We start from the raw sequence: 24,035 nt of genomic DNA on the forward strand, positions 1-24,035 counted from the left end.
AGCATAGGAATTATGGCTCAAAGACAAGATCTTCTTAAGCCAATCTTATTTCATCTGTACCTTAATGATTTTATAAATGAATGGAATCTGTGAGTATCTTCAATTACGATAACCCCTTTAATTCAATGAAATTTTAACACATAAATTACAATTGGGACAATCACAGGACTCTTGTTTTATAAGAAATTTCATCAGAACAGGCTTTATTTCCTAAGCAATCTTAGTATTTTTGACTTTATGAGGAAGAACAACTACTATCCCCATCAAGTCATTGAAAATTATAAAAATGGAAGATTAACATCAAAAAGCTCACTGCCTTACAGCAACCTCTCCATGGCTTGTTTCTCTCCATTCTCCTCCCTCAGCAGCTCCAGGTTGTTATGATGCCAGCCCAAAGGTGTGAAAGGCAGCTCTTTGGATTTCTCCTCAACTCGACGATTAAATAACGATTCTAAGTGTAAAATAAGAAATCGTACTTCACCATTATGTTTTATGCCATGTTCTTAATAGATTTAGAAAGCGCCGATTTATCTAAGTTTTTAAACTCGGCCAATTCAAACTGTTGGTATAAAAAGGCAAGGACATGTGTAAATACACAAAAAAATTAAGTGTGAGTTCGATTACCAATATTCACAACCATCAAAATCAGAGACAGGACAGGGAAAAGCAAATTCACGTAAGTGATGAGGACTCTCAAGCCAATAATTATAAATACAGCTTCTGAAAAAAAAGAGATTTTTACAGTCCTTTTACTTCACTGGGGACATTAAAAAATAAGGGGGCTGACTTTCCCTGTAAAATCACAAACTAAAAACTGCATTCAACAGAATTCTGAGTGCTGGCAGAACGACATGTGATAGTGTGGGTGCTGAATTTTAAAGAGGAAAGCTCAGCCCTGATTCGTATGAACCAGTACACAACAGTGTAGACAGTCTATCCTGATAATTCTTTATAGTGTGTCTTTCTCAATATTAGAACAAAGGCCTTTTTTAAAGCAAAACCTTTACAAATCAAACCCAAAAATGAACTATAAAGAAATATTAAAACATGATAACAATTTCATAAAATTTTGTAAAATCCTTAACTTTTTAAAAAGAATGAAAATGCATCTAGACAAAAAACAGGTTATATCAAAAGCTTTGCAAAAAGGAGGGGCGACTGGATGGCTCAGTTGGCTGAGTGTCTGCCTTTGGCTCAGGTCATGATCCCAGGGTCTTGTAGTCTAGCCCCGCATCGAGCTCCCTGCTTGGAGGGAAGTCTGCTTCTTTCTCCCGCTCGCCCTGTGTGCGTGTGCTCTCTCAGTCTCTCTCTAGCTCTCAGTCTCTCCCAAATAAATAAAATCTTTTAAAAAAAAAGCTTTGCAAAAAGGATGCTCACTATATAATTACTGAAAAATGTGACTGAATAAATGGAAAAAAGCAGGAAATGCTTACAAAAATTCTCTAATCTATTCCCCTCTTAAAGCAAACAAAACAAACAAAAAAACTTTCAACCGAACAGTCCAGCACTACAAAGCATGTGTCCACAATATGAGGTACAAAACAATTATACATTTTAATTATGTAAACAGCTGGCCTATATAAACTTCTAGTTGAGCCAGATGTTCAGAGATGAATTTAGAAACACTGCTCAGTTATGAAAACTTAACTGAGGTCTAAGCTGTGGAGTGTTATAAACTACTTAAAAACGTCCTTACTCCACAGTAAAGCTAATTAGGGAGGTGTAAGAGAAGGCTGTCTTCTTCTATAGTGACTTGTCCCCAAGAAATCAATCGGCAAAGTTAGTTCTTTATCTTTTCTCCCCATTTCTCTTTCCAATTCCACAGGGCAGGCAGCGTCCTCAAATGGATGAGCTCTCCCTGGGGGCTTCTGGACAAGTTTCAGAATCCTTGATGATATATATATATCAATACTTAATTTTATATTCATGATTTGGAAAGCATTAAACTATGCCTTTCAAAGAATAAAATTTAAATTCTATAAAATCTTTTAAACAGTTGCTTTTCAGATCAGAGATCTTCTCTCGAACCAAGTCCAAATTTATATTCTTCATTCCCAACATCCTCAGAGTTACTATACACATAAAAACTGTGTTCCCATAGTACTAAAATAACCGAATTTGTTTTCAGTACTTGTTAGGTGCCCATCAATATGCAAAGCCCTAAGTACACCCTCACAAGTAATACACACTGTCCCATGTACAGCTTTTGATAGAATTACCTTTGATGAAGGCGTCACTTATTGAGAGTTGTTGTCCTCCATTGTCAGAAATCAAATACTCTGCATACCAGGGAGAGAGCAGAGGAGGAAGAAAAGGAGAGACTTATGACTGCAACATGCCAGTGTAATTATACAGAGAACACACCTACACACAAAGTATGACTCATACTAAACCCAACACTGCCCAGCCAACTGAAGAAAGCTTTAGACTAAAATGCATCATTATACTTAATCCATACACTTCAAACCAAACTTAATAGACTTGAATAATAACAACAGAACCTTGAAGCAGTCATGTCAGATAATCCTTAACAGACTGCTTTTCCCTTATCAAAGCTGAGCCAGTTTATGAAAATTGAGATCTTTAGTAATTTAGGTATGACAAGCCTAAAAATCTACATTATTTTTCTCATGTATAACAGTACGATTTCACAAATAACTCTGTCTATATACAAAATAGTTTATAGAGAAGCCACCTGAAAAAATATATAGGTTTTTTTTTTTTTCCAAATTTCAGACTATATGCTATAAAGCAAATTAATACAGAAGTGATACTGGCAGGGAATAAAGATTTAACTCATCAGGATTTTTATGTGCTTTCAAATTAGGGTTTTTCAAAATTCTAACCAAACACTGCCAAATAGTTGCCATAACTGAACACAGGCTGCGTTCATTTAGAATTTTAGAATATTACTTTTCTCACAAGTGAAACTTATTCTTTACTTCCCCATGAACTTTTCTTTGCATCTGTGACCAAGCATAGCTCAAGTGAGGTTCTTTCTACTATGCAAACAAAACCACAATGCATTTTAAGCCTTTTAAAATAAAGGTTCTCCAAAAAATTCTTTCCAAGTAGATTTCACTCATAACAAATGAGCTTCAGAAGTAGCTATGTTTATATGCCAATGTGCTCATCCTTTGAACAAAAGCAGAGAAAAAGTTTTACATTGGAAATTCAAAGTATACGATGCCAAATACAATAAATCAAGTATGTGGACAAATAAAAACAGATGTTGTACCTTTTTCCCACACCTCCTGCACAGAAATGAATAATGCCAATCTGTTTGTTCAACCAACATATTGGCTTTACAAGCTTTACTTTTCATACTAAAGATTAAGTGTGTCTGTGTGTGTGTGTGTGTGTGTGTAAAATGATTTTGAAACATACAGAAAATCCTATATCCCCTTCACCTATGTTTAACAATTGTTAACGTTCCATATCTGATTTCTCTCTACATATATGTATGGATTTTCCCTAACCATTTGAAGTTACATACATCATGACCCTTGACCACTAATACTTCAGCATACATCTCTTAAAAATGAGGACATTCTTCCGTATAGCCACAATACCATTTACAAACTTAAGAAAACTGACAGTCTTCCCAAAAAAAAGAGAAAAAAAAGAAACTGACAATGTCTTAATATGATGAAATTAGTGCATATTCTTCAAATTTATCTAACTGTCCCCAAAATGCTTTAATAAATCTTTTGCCTCAAACCTGGATCCAATCAGGTTCATATGCTGATTTCCTTTATTCTCTTTTGGTCCAAAGCAAACCTCCTACCTTTTTACTTTGTCAGGATACTGAATTTTAAAAGAACCCAGGCCAAATGTCCTGTGGAATGTCCCATTTTCTGGAGTCAGTTGGATTGTTTCCATTTGGTGCTGTTTAACTTGCTCCTATAGCTTTCCCTACACATGGGAAGTTAGATCTAGAAGCTTATGAAAACTATATGATTCTCACTTCTCTAGGTTCTACTCACTAACTTAATCAAGAATGGTTCAGAATCCTGCTTGTAACACACAACAAAATGTATTTTAGTTGTACAACTCTCCAAGTTTTATCAATAGCGAAAAACTAATCAAGCAAGAAGATCGCAATGTTCCAGTTTTACAAGTTTATGAAAATGTGGGGTTTGCTTGCATAAGATAAAAACACCAGATTTTTTTAAAAATACAGATATGTCAATCAACTTTAGAAATCCAAATTTCCTCAGCCCTGGAAGATAAAGGATGATTCCTAAAAAAATATTTTATAAATATTACCTTTAACTTTCAGGAAAAGATAAGAACCACCCATTCCCATCTACACTCTAAAAGGAAGGAAAACCAGAGGAAGAGGGTGTATTACTACTCTTTCGCCTCACTACCAGTTGGCTCTGACAATCTTTACTTTCTGGAAATCAGTGTTAATGTTAACTACAATGCAGAGAAAATACATTATTGTACTTCAACTTCACAAGAAAAACAGAAGAAGAACCATTCTTGTTAGTATGCTAAAAACTAATAGGAGAGAACTGTGAAAGCCAGAAACATTCATTAAGGGATTCAGAGAGGCCTTAGATTTTAGAGTCTCTAGGTCGCACAGGACCTATATGCCCTACAGCCCAACCTATGAGCATGCCTTTCCTGTTGCTACCAGGTTACTCCTTCAACATTTGGCACAACCATACACAAAGTACAAATCCACATGTTATATTAACAGTGACATCACGAAGTTCTTACATTCGCCAAACACACTAATAACCTCTCTGTGTGTGCTTTTTATAGACTCAGAGACTCCAGAACCTGTGCTTTTAAAAAGGTAGATATAACTACTGCCTGTAACTTCCCCCTTAACATATTTCAAGTGTGAAATTGTCCTCTTTGTTCACAAGGTTACTGAGACCATTAAATGTCTTATTAACATAAAAGACAACAGTCTCTACCAGAGTCTCCTGAGCTGACAATCTCATTCCACCATAGAAGAAGGAAATGGGATTGTTGTGGGAAGATTTAATCTTAGTTAACCAACACCGGTGCCCAGTCACCACCAATCCCTTTTCTAAATACCACAGGACATCCTCTTAATTTTTTTTCTACAATCTTACCAACTTCCAAAGTCAAATCAACAACCTATTTTTTACAAAATTTTAATGCCTCTGTCACTACAATCATCTGAACCCCCTCCTTTTCTTTGTAATTCTCCAAAGATAACAAACTCTGGCCCCATGATCACAGCTCTAAATTCTTTCAATAATCTGGTATATATTTTGCCTGCACCTGGCAAAAGACTTATTTAAAATAATCAGGTATTCTCTAACTTCTCTTCATCATCTTGGACATTACTTTCCTTTTAGCCATAGACATTCTTTCCTGATAAAATTATCTTGATGGGGGCGAGGAGGAGAAGCTTCGGTTAATATTGTATCACCTTCCCCATATTATTGCCCAGATTTTCTTTCTTTGAACCACAATTTAAAAACTCTTCTCTGAGATGTTCTTGGCATTTACTCCATCCATCAGTGCAATCTGGACTTCTGCTATCCTGTCATTTTTATTTTTTTTTTAAAGTGCTGGCCCCTCTTTCAGATTCATCCTCCTATAAAAGTTACTTCTCACAACTTCTATAGACAATCTTTTTAATGGGTTGAGAGCAGGGACACCTCAGTGGCTAAGTTGGTTAAAGCCTCTGCCTTCGGCTCAAGTCATGATCCCGGGGTCCTGGGATTGAGTCCCACATCTGGCTCCTTGCTCGGCGGGAAGCCTGCTTCTCCCTCTACCTGCAGCTCCCCCTGCCTGTGCTCTGTCTAACAAATAAATAAATAAAATCTCTCTAAAAAGTAAATAAAGGGTTAAGAGCAGAGAGGTTGCAGAAGAGTCATTGTGATTTTTTTTTTCAACTGTGGATGCTTCCCCTTTAATTTTCCTTAGGGATACAATTGAGATCGTACTGTACAAATGTCAGTATTGAAGCTCTCTGTTCCATTCCTCTCCCAATATTAGGAAGTCAAGCACCCTTAAGCAAATTGTCTGACTGTGCTCAGCAGTCCATCTTTTGCTATTATAAATACTATGATGACAGGTTACTTTCTTCACAGTTTTCATAATTTCCTAATCTGCCAAGACATAAAATCATCATGTCAAAAATGTATTTCACGATCTACTTTCAGCAAAACGAAACTGCATTGCCAACACGTATCCAAAGGATATCCTCCATCATAACAGATGCCACCTCTGACCCATATCTGTCACTTCTATTACAAAAGCATCATCCAGTATGCACCAGAGAACCAGACTATAGTTCATCTCACCCAAGTGTCACATCTACTCCACTGTCCTTCCATACTCACCCATGTGTTCTCCACCATGCTTACAATTTGTTTTGAGGATTCCCATAAAGATATGTATCTTACTCATGTTCAACGCTAGGCAAGTCTCCTCTTTTACTGCATCCTCTCTAAATTTCTGTTTTTTAATAAGATATACCTTTTTATTACAACTCTTTTTGTTGTTTCAATTTTTTATTTAAATTCCAATTAATTAACATATAGTATATTAATTTCAGGAGTAGAATTTAGTGATTCTTCATTTACATATAACACCCAGTGCTCATCACAAGTGCTCTGCCTAACACCCATTCCCCACTTAGCTCATTCCCTGCCCACCCCCCCTTCAGCACACCTCAGGTTGTTCTCTATAGTTAAGTATGTTTTATGGTTTGCCTCTCTCTTCCCCCCGCCATTACTGTAACCCTTAAAAGCTTTTTTACCACATCTTGAGGATAATGGTTACTACTGACAGCCATTAAAAATTTGTTAAAGAAATGGGAGTTTGTTCCAAATTATTTTAGAATAGATGTTTAGGTTCAAAAGCTTCTCTTTTCTGACCATATTTTTAGACTCAAAATAGGAAGTAGCAAGGAATCAGACAAGCATTTCCAATCTAAGGAAACAATTCAACTTTAGAGGACTAAATGTTAAAAATCCAAACATCAGGTGAAATCATGGAATAAATGGTTTCATCTTTATAATGATTTTTTAGTCACTAGAACATAATGAAATCTCGCAATTACTTACTTACTTACGTATTTTTTATTTATTTTCTTTTACATAATGCCTCTTTAGGGCTAAAATTTAATTTGACTGTTAGTTATATCCAACAAGGTAAACCTCAAAATCCATTTTTAAGAAGCATTTCATATATGATCTCACTGATATGTGAAATCTGAGAAACAAGACAGAGGATCATAGGGGAAGAGAGGAAAAAATGAAACAAGAAGAAACCAGAGAGGGAGACAAACCATAAGAGACTTATAATCTCAGGAAACAAACTGAGGGTTGCTGGAGGGGAGGGAGGTGGGAGGGATGGGGTGGGTGGGTGATGGACATTGGGGAGGGTATGTGCTATGGTGTGTGCTGTGAATTGTGTAAGTCTGATGATTCACAGACCTGTACCTCTGAAACAAATAATACATTATATGTTAATTTAAAAATGACATAAAATGAAAATACAAAAATAAAAAGCATCTCATTTTTTATATACTGCTGTATTAGATTTTGGTAATGATTTATCTATTTTTCCTTTTATACCAAATGTCTTCTGAATACAGCCATTATTATTTTTGAGTCAGTAGAATAAACCCTCATATAAGACAACTAAAAATAACAAATTCACTTTGTATTACTGAGAGAAGAAACCTCTTTTTTAAATACAGCACATACATCACAAGCATATTTTTTTGCTGGACAAAAGAATGATATTTTATTTATTAACAACAGAAAATATAACTACTGCGTGGCCTGGGAATACATGTGAGAGTCTGTTCGACACGATCCTTCCCTGCAGACAAACATTTGTGAGAAGCTTCATCATGGTTAGAAACCATGCAAAAAATACAATGATATCAGGAAAGAAATGTGCATCTTCAGTCTGTTCTTTCCATAGCAAACATTTTAAATCATAGTAGAAAAATGTTTTGTATTGTGTGTTTCCCCCTAATACAGTTCAAGCACCTAAAAAGGTTTAGTGAAATACTACATTACTGGTTAATAGCATAAGCAAATAGGCTTTAAAATGTTAAATAAAGAAAGAGAAATGAATAGAGCAGAACATCCATGTTATAAATGCAAAGAAACGCCACCTTGGAAGTTGCACATTATGCTAGGGGAGGAACAGTAGTAGTAGATCCTTTTAAAGATGTAGTTCCTTTTAAAGACCATAAGCTTTAAATTGGGTGTGGTGGTACTGAGGGAGAAAACGAGAAATAAAAGGAACCAACCCAAAAAAGTGTGGGGAGGCGGTGTGGGGAAAACGAGAAAGGGGGACCAAAACCCACACCGAATCCCTTCCGCCACACGGGACAGAGGAAGCCAGGAAGACAGGCTGGCATGAGACCGTGTGGCCCAGCTCTCCAGCCTGTGCCCGGATTCCAGATGGTGACTACCTCCTACCTTTTTGGTCAGCAGGGTGAGGGGGCACATGTGGGTACTTGGAGGGCTTCTTGATATGGAAGTTCACGTTGTCCAGCTCCACGTTCAGGCTGATGGAAGCGGCTGAGTCACTGTCCACTGTGGACTGGAAGCTGCTGACTGATGTGCGCTTGCTAGGACTGGCAGAATCTTTTAGTGTCAGGGAGGGGAAAGAAATATAGGGAGAGGAGGGGAGTAAAAATGGGTTTCATCAGGGTATTGGAGGAAAGGAGAAAAATGTTCTTTTAATAGACAAGGCCAATGTGCAATACCAAAATGGATACAGTATTTTCATGTACTTCTGTGGAGACTTAATAAAAATTGGAACACATTAAATAAATGATGAATTTTTAAGATGGAGAAATCTATTGGAGGTTCTGCAGAGAGAGAGTCTGATATCATAGTGAAGAGGTGAGAAAGTTGTCTGCTGCGATATTATTAGCTCAGAGTTATTTTTAAGCTGCTGCAAACTAGAGACTATGGCAAAATCTGAAAACGCCAGTAGCCTAACAAGTTGGTTTCTTAAGAAAATACTGTATCTAGAACAAAGATTGCTATCAGATGTTTACATTTAGTTGGTGCCATAAAACTTAAAGTCGATTGTTTCAACTAAACAAACAAGACACTCATCTATCATACATACACAGTAACGAGTCACAAAAATCAAAATATTAGAAAGTTTAAACTCACTAGTCAAATTATCGTCACCTTCTTCAGCTATCTGTTCCGTGTCACTGTCATCGAACTTTATGTCTTTAAACCAGGATGGCTCAGAGTGTCCTTCCACAGAGTTCACTGAGTCACTGTCTGGAGAAGGGGTCTCGGAGAATTCTGTACTCTAGTAAGATCAAGACAAGATCCAAGTAATTCACATTCAGTGGCAACTTTTGATGGCAAGACTACAAATAAACTCAAACCCAATATTTCTACAAAGCTAACCACTGAATAAATTTACATAAAAATAAGCTAATTGATAGAAACTAAGTAAACCGGCATTAATGTTGATAATTCCACTCTAATAATTATAATTGTCACTACTCAGTAGGTTTAGGCAGCTTAATATGAGCAAAACATAATACACAGATTTTACAGTGTTTCATTTCATGCTTTTTAGTCCTGAGAGTAAACCTGGCTTAGAATTCATTCTAATCCTGTGCCAACACTAGGACACATTCTGGAAAACAACTCTTAGATTTTAACAAATAACACCACACCTGTCTTTTTCGTCATTTGTCTTTTCTAACCTTTGAGTTTCCATTTTAGTTCACAAAAGTATTCCTAAACATTTTATTTATTACATATATATATATATATAATTAACATAAACCAAAAGTGAAAGCCTATCTTTTTAAAAAGTTCTATTTTAAATCATTTCTATTCCCTAATTAAAGGAAAAAAGATATATACATCATCGTTTTATCACTGCTATACAATTTAATACTGGTAATGTGTCAAAATCTACTGCATTGGTGATACTTTTTCTACCATTTTATTATGTATACTCTTAGTCCTGAAAACACAGACACAGTGAAACTGAAAACCATTAAAGGTAAATGACAGGCAACTATATCACCACAAGGTCCAGCTTCAGAAAAGTCAAACCCACTGGAAACTATCTGATTCCAACAGGTTTTTCATCACCCCTACCAACCAAGTAAAAATGTTTTTAACTTTCAAACAACAGGGAAAATGTATCTCTGTCTAATTCAACGACTTTTTATTCCCACTGATGAAGAAAAGACTTCCCAACTCGTCAGCGATGACATGGAAAACTACCTGCAGTGGTCTGTACAGCGCATACTCATCCCTGAAAAGCTGGTCATGATGACTGACACAATCCAGCCAACGTCCATCGACCATTGCTTGTCCGATGGCTATAGCTTGTGCCCTGAATGAAGACCAACAAAAATAAAAACTTTAAAAAGTCAGAGTAATTTCACAGGCACAAGATGAGACGCAAATGGAATTTTCTTCCATTTTAATCAGCTGGAATTACAAATGGTCGGTCAATAGGTGAGGGGTAAAACAAGGGAGACTTGAAGCTGAACTGAAAGATTTTCCCAGAAACCAAGTAAAGGAGAAGCTGCTGGTAAGGCAGTCCTAGCAAAACGTAATTTTACTTACAACAAACATGTAAGAAGTGTTCAGTACATGCTTATCTCTGTCTTCACTATAGTAAAACAAAATGGTGAAACTAGCATGGTTCCTGCCCTCAAGGAGCTTATGGTCTTGGTAAGATAACACCAAATATTAGATATATATACATATATATACAAAATAGATACTTAAACATATACGGTAATACATAGACACTTAAGGTGCACCCTGGTGGCTCTGTCGGTTAAGTGTCTGACATGATCCCAGGGTCCTGGGATCGAGCCCCACATCGGGCTCCCTGCTCAGTCTCTCTGCCTCTCCCTTTCTCTCTCCGTCTGCCTCTTCCCCTGCTCATGCTCACTCACTCTCAAATAAAGAAAGCTTTAAAAAATAATAATAATACATAGACACTTTTAATAGATGAAACAGACACTCAACATACCACTTACACGGCATTTCACAATTTATAAAGCACTTTAGCCCATATTATTTCATTTCGTCCTCACAGCTTCTCCACAGCACCTATACATTCTCCTCACGTTGAAACTGAGAGGTGCAAGGTTCAAAACAGATTAAATAACTTGAGTAAAAGCATAAAACTAAGAAGAAATACAGTCAAAACTGGACCCTGGGGTTTCTACTCTCTCTTCCTACTTAACTTGTTTCTTCCCAGGAAAGGAGTAGTTAATCTAATCAACTAGAATAGCTTAGGGACATGTTGCCTTGAAAGGCAATAGGGCCTGTCTGTCTCTTTCTCACAAAGGATTCCTGAGCCGAGCAAGACACTCCAAGTGTGACTTACAAACTCAGTTCCATAGACTGCAATGTCTAGATTAGAGAACAGTAGCAGGAGAATCCACTGTGATCTCAATACCTAGTTACATTCCCAAATCCTGCTTAATCAGAGAGCTTAGTGCTGGGGAATTACTGCATACTTCTGCTTATAATAAATAAGGTAAACTGTGCCCCATTTGCTCCTTGCATCTATACACTACTGGTTAAAATGCAGAAGGGAGGAGGGCTGAGTCATAAGCACCCTATGCACCAAATGCAGGAAACAAACAGCACCCTAGTCTTAGAATCTGCTGCCCTTATATCTACAACATCATGGCCTTATTAAAAATAAAGCAATAAATAATATCAAAAAGTCTTTCTTAAGATCACATTACCTCGTAGCAATGTGTCCATTTCGGATTAACCAGTTGACTAATTCTTTTCCCACAATACAATTGGGATGCGTTCTCAGCCAGTAACGGTGATCCTGAAATTCCATTCCACTACTGTGATGGCAGATTTTCTTCCACAGGTCCTTTAACTGAACGCTGTCCTGAAATCACATTATGAGCAAATAATTACTCCTGAGAAGGATGCTATCACATACCTTTGCAGATTCTTTCCTGTGATTTTTAGATGCCTAAAAGGAAATTCAATACAGATTGTCAGAGCCAACTCACACCATCTAAAGAAATAACACATGCATGGGGAGCAGCTTGAACTCAGTTAATCTAATTGCAAATGTAACTTTTTCTCTTAAAAAACAACTATTCCAGGGCACCTCGGTGGCTCAATCGGTTATGCAGCTGCTTTCGGCTCAGGTCATAGATCCCAGGATCCCGAGATCGAGCCCCATGTTGGACTCCCTGCTCAGCAGGGAGCCTGCTTCTCCCTCTCCCTCTGCCACTCCTCCCCACTACCCAGCTTGTGTGCTCTCTCTCTCTCAAATAAATAAAATCTTTAAGGAAGAAAATAAAAACAACTACCCCAAATAATTCTTCCCAGTCCATGGCACATATGCTCCGTCTCCTAGTTATCAAAGTACAAAACTGCAAAATCTCCTCTTTGAAGACAGGGCAAGGGAGAGGGGAGAATAGTCAACCACACCAATCTGTTTCTCGTAGCCTTCACTCCAGCAGCTTCCCACCTTTCTGACCTGTACCCAACAACTGCCAAGTGAATCTTCCTAAAGGAAGGTCTTCAGTGAATGACTCCCCGCTCAAAAAAACTCCCAACATTGCTCAGCACCTGGGTTCAAATCTAAACTTAACTCACCATGTTCCATGAGGTAACCCCAAGTCACTTCCATTCTCATTGCCCACGCACTCCAGCTTAGTCTCTTTGCCCACAGACTCCAGATTACTCTCTCTCCCAACCTCTCCTAACTAATAAATCCTACTTTGGTGCACGGAAAATGTCATGCTTATTTTCACCTCTATACTTTGTCATACCTTTAAATAAGAGTTGTTTTCCTCAACGCCTGCCCAAATCCATCCGTTCTGCAAGGTCCAGGCCAAGCCTTGCAGTTGAAAGCCCTCACCACTAATGATCTTTCTATTTCTTATCAATAAAGTATCGCTTTTTTACTATTAAGGACCTGACCATCAGCCTCATTTCTACCCTTTGAATTTTAAGTTTGAGGACAGGAGCCAATTTCCATTTCTTTGAGCCACTCTCCGGACTAAATACAGTACTTTACGCTTACATAAAGTCTATAAACAACTGATAACCATCTCACATAAACATACAGTAGAAAGGTATGCAAAGCATTCTATGTGTATGAGAAACAGATTTCAAAGTTTAAAAACAATCTGGGACCTAACTAAAAGTTCAGCTCTCTTACTATGTAAGGACCTCAAATCTTACCAGATGAAAGGGATCAAGAAAATATTAATGCAATATAAGAGTGCTGAATGCTTCACCACTTTCTTAGGTGATCTTAATAAAAACTTAAGATAATTATTTCCTCTATTAATTTATATGCTAACTGGTTATTGATAGGTTTCTTAAAAATAGCAAAGATACTAGACCAGTACCAGAAGAATTTTGCGTTCATCCTCAGTGGTCTCTGTCCTAACATAGGTTCGGTTAGCCTGGGGACTGACAGATGTCTCATATGAAGATACCATAGGAGAACCAGATCGATCCAGTGACAGGTTAGTAATGCTAGCTGATCTGGAAATAGAAACAAAAAGTGAATACAATACACAGTTGTAAATTCTTCATCAATAAATAAAATTACAGTGAAAATTCATTTTTAAATAAATGCTTACTGGGACTCCTGGGTGGCTCATTTGGTTAAGTGACTGCCTTTGGCTCAGGTCATGATCCTGGAGTCCCAGGATCAAGTCCTACATTGGGTCCCCTGCTAAGCAGGGAGTCTGCTTCTCCTTCTGACCCTCTGCCTTCTCATGCTCTCTCAATCATTCTCTCTCTCTCTCAAATAAATAAATAAAATCTTTAAAATAAATAAATAAATAAATGCTTACTTGCCAACATTAGGGGTACTTTTAAATGTAATTATGATGGTTACGTATGATGATATCATCATTGGGAGAAGCTATTTCAGAATAAGTGTAAAGCAAAGTCGCTATGGAGAGATTATACGAAAGCAATGGTAAATACAGTATATTTATCAGTAATATTTCAGAAGAAAAAGATATAAACTTGTTAAAATGCTGAAAACTAGTGTTTTGTTTTTAACTGACAAATATAAAGAATCAGACTAAATGCAGAAATAATCTTGCAGGGGTCCCTGGGTGGCTCAGTCAGTTAAGCATCTGCCTGAGGCTCAGGTCATACCAGGGTCCTAGGATGGAGCCCCAGGTCAGGCTCCCTTGCTCAGTGGGGAGCTTGCTTCTCCCTCTCCCTCTGCCACTCCCCCTGCTTGTGTGTTCTCTCTCTCTTACAAATAAACATATAAAATCTTAACAAGGAAGGAAGGAAAGAAGAGAGGGAGGGAGGGAGGTGGGTAAGGAGGGAAAGAATATTGCAGATCAGACATAGGAAACTATGGCCCACAGACCAAATCGTTTTTGCATAACCGATGAAACAAGAATGTCTTTAGATGAATATCTGTAATGTTCTGGTAAGAGAAAACATTAACTTTGAACTCCAGCTAAGCAAATTTTATCCCCCCCAAAATAATTCCTTTCTTATTAGAACTGCCTTGTTATCCTCAATCATACTTGAATTTGATCATAAAAAGAATGAGTGAAAACTTGTTTCCTCTATTATATTATTACTTATATAACATCCTTAATTTTGTCTCTGGGCAAAGTTACTAGATAAATGACTTGTAAGTGGAATGTCAATAGCATCAAGCAAGCTCTTATTTATTAAAAAATTGTAGACAGAAATTTTAGTTAGCTTCTACTCTGAAAAAAAATGAAACCAAATTTTAGCTTCTATATAAAGGATAAAAAGGCAGAAGCTTCTACAATGAGTTAGGCAATAAACTCATTTAATTCTCACAGCAGGGGTGCCTGGGTAGCTCAGTGGGTTAAGCCTCTGCCTTCAGCTCAGGTCATGATCTCAGGGTTCTGGGATCAAGCCCTGCATTGGGCTGTCTACTCAGCAGGGAGCCTGCTTCCCCCCCATCTCTCTCTCTGCCTGCCTCTCTACCTACTTGTGATCTCTGTCAAATAAATCAATAAATAAAATCTTCAAAAAAAAAATAATTCTCACAGCATACTATAGAGTAGGTACTACTAAATCCATTCTACAAATAAAGAAATCAAGAATCAGAGATTAAGTAATTTGTCTAAGGTAACTCAACTAACAGCAAGGCTACCTGCCATTCAAAACCAGGTGCCAACTGAAAAACTATGCTCTCGCTAGTATGAAGATAAAGATACATTTAAAATAATTTTGGGGTGCCTGGATGGCTCAGTCAGTTGAGGATCCAACTCTTGGTTTTGGCTCCGGTCATGATCTCATGGGTCATGAGATCAGGCCAGAGACAGGCTCCACGCTCAGTGGGAAGTCTACTTGAGGATTCTCTCCCTCTGTCCTTCCCTCAACTTGTGCATGCGCATGCACATGCGTGCTCTCTCTCCTTCCCCCACCAAAACTAAATAAATAAATCTTAAAAAAATAATTTAAGAAATTATTCACAGGTCTGTAACAGGTTTAGCAAAAAGTCATTCTTAATAGCTTATGAGAAACCACTGTTATCAAATAATCAAGATTTTTCAAATAATCATTTATTTCTTAGCATATTCTTTTAGTGAAAAGTCACCACTATATGCCTGACTCCATTAATTAAAATCTCTCTTCTGGGCTCCTAGGTGGCTCAGTTGGAGTCCCGGCATCGAGTCCCACTTTGAGTCCCACATCAGGCTCCCAGATCCACAGGGAGTGTGCCTCTCCCTCTGACCTTTTCCCCTCTCATGCTCTCTCTCTCAAATAAATAAATAAATAAATAAATAAATTAGAATCTCTTTTCCAATGAATATATTATCCCTGTGTTTTGCTTCTCTAACATTCTAACTATCCCTGCACATATCTTGATTTGGCAGTAACAAAAACAAAAAAAAATTAGTCACCTTTGTTGTCAAATACTTTTTCTTTTTTAGACTTTATTTATTTGACAGAGGCAACAAGAGAGAGCACAAGCAGGGGGAGCAGCAGGTAGAGGGAGAGGGAGCAGCAGGCTCCCCGTTGAGCAGGGAGCCCAACAAAGGGCTTGATCCCAGGGTCCTGGGATCATGACCTGATCTGAACGCAGATGCTTAACCATCTGAGCCGCCTAGGCATCCCTGATGTCAAATACTCTAATAAGTAGCCTAGCATTAAGAATGCTGGTTGAAGTTTTATTTAGAAATAGTACTCACTGACTAAATTATACTTTTCCCAAAGATTTACATCAATCATAGCATTAATTCAAAACACATGGAACTACACTGTAAATTAGCACAGCTGTTTCTCCATTTGTACAATGCCAAAAGAAATACTGTAATTCATCCCACCCTTTAAAAAAAAAAAATTGTCTTAACTCCACATCCCCTTGGGACATTCCCCCACTCACTATAGCACAACTCCCATCTCCAATTCTTCTTCCATTAGGGAATCCAAAATGGTGCAGTCACTTTGGAAGACAGTTTAGCAACTTCTTATGAAACTAATCATACTCTCTACCTGTGATCCAGCAATCATACTCCTTGGTATTTATGCAAATGAACTGAATACATGACCACATGAAAACAGGCACACAAACCTTTACAGCAGCCTTATTCATACTGCCAAAACTTGGAAATAACTAAAATATCTTTCAGTAGGTAAGTGGATAAATTCTGGCATATCGAGACAATGGAATATTATTTAATGTTGAAAAAAAATGAGTTATCAAGCCATGAAAAGACATGGAGGAACCTTAAATGAATATTACTAAGTGAAAGAAACCAATCTGAAAAGGCTACATTCTGAATGAGCCCAATTATACAACATTCTAGAAAAGGGAAAACTATGCAGATAGTAAAAAGGTAAGTGGCTGCCATGGGTTGGGTGGGAGGGAGAAATGAATAAAGAGAGCACAGAGAATTTTTTTTTTTTTAAGATTATTTATTTATTTATTTGACAGAGAGATCACAAGTAGGCAGAGAGGCAGGTAGAGAGAGAAGAAGGGAAGCAGGCTCCCTGCCGAGCAGAGAGCCTGATGTAGGGCTCGATCCCAGGACCCTGGGATCATGACCTTAGCTGAAAGCAGAGGCTTTAACCCACTGAGCCACCCAGGCGCCCCGAGAATTTTCTTTTTAAAGATTTTATTTGTTTATTGAATTTTTTACTTGAAAGAGAGAGGGTGAGCATAAGCAGGGAAAAGGGAGAGGGGCAAGCTGACTCCACACTGAGCACAGAGACCCCACACACTGAGATCATGACCTGAGCCAAAATCAAGAGTCAGATGCTTAACCGAAGGCCAGCCAGGCACCCCAGAGCAGAGAATTTTTAAGGCAGCAAAACCACAGTTTACTACAACATTGGATATCACATCATTATACATCTGTCCCAACCACAGAATATACATCACCAAGAGTGAACCCTAACTTAAATAATGGACTTTGGGTGATAATGTATCAATGCAGAGTGATAATATGTTAACAGCTGTTCATCAACTGTAACAAATGAACCACTCTGATACAGGATACTGATCATGGAGGAGGTTATGAGGGTAGCGGGTATATATGAATTTTCTCTACTCCCTACTCAATTTTGCTATTAGCCAAAATGGCTCTAAAAAATGAAGTTTATTAATTAAAAAAAAGTAAAAGATCCTGATGTCTGCAACTTATTCTCAAAAAAAGTCTATTATATAAATAGTAACAAAGCAAATGGGAAAATGTAAATCAGTGAACCTTAATAGAGAATATATTAAATTTATTACTCTTGCAACTTTTTACAAATTTGAAATTTTTTCAAAATAATTTTAAAAGTTTTTTAAAAATTCAAACTCTCTAGTAGCTTCCCACTTCACCCAGAGTAAATGACAAAGGCCTACAATTAACCTTAAGAATATTCTACTCCAGGTACACAGGACCTCTTGTTACTCTTTGCCAGCTATGTTCCTTCTAGGAATTTGCTATTTTCTGTTTTCTTGGCACACTCTTCTATTAAATGTTCACATGGCTCATTCCCCCATATCCTCAGGCCTTTGCTCAAATGTCATCTTCCCCATGAGATCTTCCCTGACTACACAATTTAAAAATGTCAATCTCTACCCATATGCCTTATTGCTTTTTTGAGCATTAATTTTTGACTGTTTGATTCACTGCTGTATTACACATAGCTGGTTCCTAGGTACTTAATAACACTTGTAGAAAGAACTGAAAGTATGTTAAACCAAGGTCATTCAGATCTCTAGTTCTTCAGGTTAAGAACTACTTAGTCACCACTTAAACTTGTAAAAAGGAAAGCATTTTCAGTGAAGATGTGTGGACATCAGTAAGATCTAGTAAGTTGAGAAAGGAGGAGGAAGTGTGCAGGTGTAGAATGATTACAGGCAACTATTTCAAGGAATTTGGCTAAGAAGAAAAGAAACAATTGAGAATATAGGTAAAGAGAGATGAACCACAGAGAAGAAATTTTTGTTTGTTTTTAATACGTGATCTGAGTTTAAATGCTAATGGTGAGGAGTCAGCAATGAGAGGTAGAAGGTATAAACATCAACAGGATAATTAATAAAAACTGAAAAAGGATGGGATCCAGAATACAAATGGAGAATTAGCTTGGATAAGAGGTAGAAAAAAAAGAAAAAAGATGAGCTCTAAACGTAATCAGGTTGGTAAATGGCGGTAAGAGTTGAGGAAGTGCCTATTTGTTAGCTGCCCTCTTCGCTCTACAATAGAAAATAAGGCCATCTGCTGAGCCAGAAGAAAGCCAGTGGAGATCTGAAGCCAGCAGAGAACACAGGAAAAGAGACACTAAAAGAATGCAAGCCAGAGCTGACTAGCAAATGGAAAAACAACAGTTTCGTTCAGATTTTAGAGCTAAGAAAGTATAACAATCAATCCCACCCCATTTTTATCTGTTTGCTCTTCTCATTGCCATGAAAGAAAGAAAAATAAAATATAGAACATGGAGTTTTCATTTGGCAGCTTACCTATTTCGAGCAGGAGATTTCCCAGCATCCTCCTGAACAGATACAAGTCTTGTTGAAAGAGGAGTATTTGAGGAGTCTGGATGAATCAAACTACAAAGAAAGTAGAAAAATACTGAGATGATTTGGGACAGTAACAAGCAAATCCAATTTCAGTGAAGTGCTTTAACATTTAAAAGATGATTGTTTTCCCCTGCAATTATAAGATTAGGGGTTAGTTTTGTTTTCTTCTTTTAATTAAGATAGAAACTATAGTTTTTATATTAACTACATCAACTGCCAAAAGTCTGGTAGCTTATTAAGTATACGTAAGTCCTTAAAATAATAAAAATACCCGGTTGGATGGGTACTTACAGAACTCCTTCATCCATCATATACAAAACTGAAATGATTTTGGGAAGAAACCCTGAGTTCAAGTATTTTATTCTCAGTCCCCATAGCCCACTGGAATAGCACCGCAGAGTCAGACATTATGTCCAAGTGCAGGCTCTCCTTCTTACTAGCTTTTGACCTTGGGTCCATTAGTTAATCTCTCTAAACCTCAGCTTCTCCATCTTTCAAAAGGAGAAAGTGGTCCCTATCCAAGAGATACGATAACTAAAAGAGAATGAACATGAAACAACTGCCACATTATTCCACCTCTGACATCTATCCTACATCTCTCAGGAAGATTTCAAATCTAGTTTATTAGAGGACACTTGCCAATTCTGGGCTCATGCAACAGGGCCAGCCACAACTAAAAGGGATTACTAACTAAAGTGAGAAAGAACTGAGAATCCCTATACTTTTTTACTGTTCTATTAAATGTAGAATCAATTTTTAAAATTAATAAAATACACGTAATTTATAAAGAATTATGACGCCACAAATAACAATGTACCATCAGCACTGACTCTGAAATGCGTGTATTTCCCTACCCAATCCCATTCCCTCCTGGGCCCTCAATGAAACGACTATTATGAATTTTATACTTATCATTCCCTCCCTTCTCTTTAAGTTTACCACATCTGTATATCTAGACAGTGTGTTCGTTTTGTGTATTTTTGAAATCATAAATAATCGTTGTACACCTCTGTGACTTTCTTTTCTGCTCCATATTATGTCCCTGAGAGTCATATATGTAGAACGTAGCTATAATTCATTCTTGACTTCTATTTAAATTAGTTGCCTATTACCTCCTCACACTTTTAAGGGTGATTGATAAAACAACTTATCAGAAAAGGGTTAATTAAAACTCTAAGCTCTTTCATATGTCCAGATTTAGTATTATACATAAGAATATAACTTAGCTTAAAAAAAAAAATCAGAAACCAATGAATCTAGGATTCTAATTCAAACAATTCCGTGTAACTTCCAAGAGTTAGTAACATCCTTCACCAGCAGGCAACTGGAAGTACCAAATTTAAATCTATGGAAAAACATGAAATGTTCCTTAGGGAGGAAAAAAGATCTAATTTCATTTATAATTTTTTTTTAAGATTTTATTTATTTATTTGACACAGAGAGACACAGCGAGAGAGGGAACATAAGCAGGAAAAGTGAGAGAGGGAGAAGCAGACTTCCCACTGAGCAGGGAGCCCAACGCGGGGCCAATCCCAGGACCCTGGGATCATGACCTGAGCCGAAGGCAAACGCCCAATGACTGAGCCACCCAGACGCCCCTCGTTTACAAATATTATGAATACAAAGTTTATGGGCATTTTCCTCCTCTAAGAAGGCTACATTAGAAATTATTCATCTCAATAACTTCTGTATCCTTTTCAACAAATATCAAGATATATGCCATACACTGTTCTTGGTGCCAGCGGGTAGAACAGTGAACAAGAACAATATAAAGTCTCTGCTCTTGTACAGCTTAGGTTCTAATTAGTCAATATAATTACTACCCACAAACATTCCAAAGAATAAGGAGGAGAATGTATAGAAAATAATTCAAAGAAGATAAAAATAAACTGAAGGCAGCCCCGGGTCACAAGACTATCTGTATTTCTCAAACATAAATAAAATTATACTTAAGTGATAGTACCTTTGCCAGGCAAAATCATCCTCTAGAAATATGTTGCGGCTAGCTTTTCTACTTCCAACAGGTGTTCGAGGTTCACTTGGATCCAGTACAGACACAGAGGAAGCAGAATCTGAAAGAGCATTCAAGTCTTCCCCAATGGAATTACTGTCTGTGGAATGAGCATAACTTAAGGCTATCTTTCTACAGTATGTACAAGCTCGGAGGTCCCCTAGGAAGGAAAACAAAACAAGAAAATGAACTTAAAAAATAATGATAATAGGTTACTTAACAAAACACATTAAGTCCTTGGGTTAATAGTTTTTCAGGTAACAGGAAAATGTCTTCCAGTAAAGACTACCAAAAAAGATGTTTTCACAATGCAAAATAATTTTTGGTTCATTTATATATTTTAAAAACCATCATTATGATAAATTCATCTAGTCATTCAAGTAACCTCAAAATTTATTAATGAGTTAAAAAATAGTACCCAATGATACTAAAAAAAAACCCTTTAAGAGTATTTTTTCAAAAAAATAAACTTTTCAAGGTTCTAAAAATGAAATAAGGGACAGTAAGTTCAAGAAAAAAACTGTTTCAAATAGAGTAAATAAAGCAATACAAAGAGAAACAACATGTTTTCCCTGGGCAAGGAGGAAAATGTCCTGCAAGTCTCTGTTGTGAAGCCCTGAGAGCGGCCTCCACAAGGGGGCATCATCTCAGAAACAAACAAATACAAAATGGGCTTACAGACCCTGTGAAGTATGCTGGGGAACTGTTAACAGAAATTCCTATGGTGAAAGTTGAGTTGGCAATGAAATGTTCTTCAGAGGACAAACAACAAGGTTATTTAATATTTTTCATATGTTGTCATCTGTTTAAGGTCACAGCCCGGCCCAAACAGAAGTTTTTATTTCCATCCTGTTTTTCTTTAACAGCTATTTGTGTGATTCTGTAAGTTTATTGTACTAAAAAAAAAGGTCAGATAATTGAACTTTACAAACACATGTTATTAAACAATTCTACCTTAATTTTTTTTACAATTAACATTAGAAAACTGATGGGACTTGAACAAAAGATTTCTTTTTTAGATTTATTTTAGAAGGCCAGAATTTATTGAGAAAACATTCAGAATGAGGGGGAAAAAATGAACTCAAAAAATTTCATCAGTTAGTAATAAGATTTTAATCAATACTGGAGTTTGAATTATTGAAAGGGAATTACTGATTTTTAAAAGAAACAATTTCAGATTTTATTACATTCTTAAAGGCAACTGTACTGTTTTTACCATAATTACAACCAAGTACAATTATAATAAATAGGGGTTTATAATTATGATAAATAGGGGTGTAGGGGTTTTTTCCATTTTAAGACTACAACAATGTAGTCCTCAGTTTTGTTAAATTATGCATAGATTTTACACAAAATTAAGTATCACTTGTTGCATTACTTATTTCTGATGCCACAATTCAACAGATGAAATATACTAAAACTAAAGAAAACTATACCCACTTCAATCAGGACCAAAAAAAGTGAATCCAGTCTGGGGTAAATGAGAGTGTCTGGACAAATCACCACCAGCCGAGAGAAGTAGAACTACAGTAAGGAAGTGAAATGACATCCTGCAGAAAGGTCTCTAAGTTCCCACAACAAAGTCTTGATTTGTTTCTTACTATAAAGAAATCTCCCTTTACCAGTCAGCTATTAGAATAAAAATGGTCAGAACTCAGCCAAGCCTGAACTGAAAAGTTTTCATGTCATGAAGAAATTTAATCAGCAAGTGTCTGCTGAACACATGCTTAATTATGTGATGGTATAATAAAGATGAGGAGACACAGCTCTGCCACCAAAGACCTTGGTCCACTGAGGTGAAAGACACACATATAATTAAAAAGTTGCCTGACGGATGTAGAGATATTAATGCTACTACCACCAATAACTTCTTAATATACATTCAACCCTTTCCGTGTACCATACATTATTCTAGGCACTTTACATTTATTCAAAGCTACATTGTACAACTGTGCCCAACATGTATTATTCCATTTGCAATGGTTAATTTTATGTGTCAACTTGGAGAGACTGGTTTGTTGGCCAAATAGTAGTCTCCTTGTTACTGTGAAGGGTTTTGATTAATATATGATTAACATATACAATCTGTTGACTTTAAGTAAATTACCCTCCATAAAGTAGGTGGCCCTCATATCTTAGAATATTTTTGTCAAATTAGCAGGTACAATGAGACTGACTGGTTGCTCCTAATTGTACTAGACAAAGTGGAGAGGGGGGCAGAAAGGATGACCTCAGGAATTCAAATTCCCAGCTGTACACATTACCTGGAAGTTTCTATGTCTTCCCTGAGAGAAATCATTATCTCCTGTAGCCACAGAGCTAAAAATCAAACTAAGAGTTTCATCCTGCAAGTGGCTGAATCACAACACACACTGAAATCTTAATCTTGCAGTATGACTGCTGTGAAAATGAGGGCCCTCATTAGAAAGGAATGGAATCCTGAAAAGTAGAATAGAGATGTATGGAAAGATCCTGATGAAGCTGGGGACGTGAAGCCCCGAAAAATTCTGCTGAGTCTTCTTTACCTTTCTTAGCCTTTGCAGTCTGTCAGAGGAGATTAACCCTGATTTGCCTGAGAAATCCAAAATGGCCTGAGTTTTCTACCTTGCAAGACACTACCTAAATGCTGATTCTCCTCAGGACCCACTCCCACTACCCTCTCTTTGCTTCTAGACCTATAACAAGACTCAAGTCCCAGCAAGCCCTGAAAGGTAAGGTATAGTATGACCCATGAAAAGGTGAACTAACATGATTTTTCCAACTCATATAGACAGAAACCCAGGGAATAGGTATGCAAATGGATATCAAAGATATAGGAGATACAGTGGAGACATATCAAAGATACAGTGGAAAGAACATAAAGTAGGATCCAGCTGAATTTATTGATATGAGCCCACTAAATAGAGATTATGAATTGAAAACCACAGCATGAGGGGTAAAGAGGGCTCTAACAGTCTTGTTGGTTGACTGGCTGAAACATGGACCAAAAGTGGCCTATACTTTAAATAAGAGGTTGAAAGGCCAGAACTGCCCTGGTATATTA

At 37.1% G+C, this 24,035-nt stretch overlaps 1 protein-coding gene across 3 annotated transcripts in view; it reads right to left on the bottom strand.

The window, feature by feature from the left end:
• Positions 1-24,035, bottom strand: part of PIKFYVE (phosphoinositide kinase, FYVE-type zinc finger containing) — a gene marked incomplete at its 3' end in the record, with an annotated part of 71,345 nt that overhangs the window by 38,518 nt on the left and 8,792 nt on the right. The window contains exons 6-14 of one of the 3 annotated variants that reach the window (XM_080799146.1): positions 20,945-21,152; positions 18,922-19,011; positions 13,361-13,499; positions 11,720-11,877; positions 10,230-10,341; positions 9,144-9,291; positions 8,436-8,603; positions 2,220-2,279; positions 322-451 (exon numbers count right to left, since the gene is read on the bottom strand). In XM_080799146.1, coding sequence (XP_080655272.1) covers positions 322-451; positions 2,220-2,279; positions 8,436-8,603; positions 9,144-9,291; positions 10,230-10,341; positions 11,720-11,877; positions 13,361-13,499; positions 18,922-19,011; positions 20,945-21,152 — 1,213 coding nt within the window. Of the gene's footprint in view, positions 1-321; positions 452-2,219; positions 2,280-8,424; positions 8,604-9,143; positions 9,292-10,229; positions 10,342-11,719; positions 11,878-13,360; positions 13,500-18,921; positions 19,012-20,944; positions 21,153-24,035 lie in introns of those variants that run through there. The other 2 variants (XM_080799147.1, XM_080799145.1) reach the window with 2 other exon arrangements.

This window comes from Martes martes (genome assembly GCF_963455335.1).
Source record: "Martes martes genome assembly, chromosome: 3".
Classification (NCBI taxonomy): domain Eukaryota; kingdom Metazoa; phylum Chordata; class Mammalia; order Carnivora; family Mustelidae; genus Martes; species Martes martes.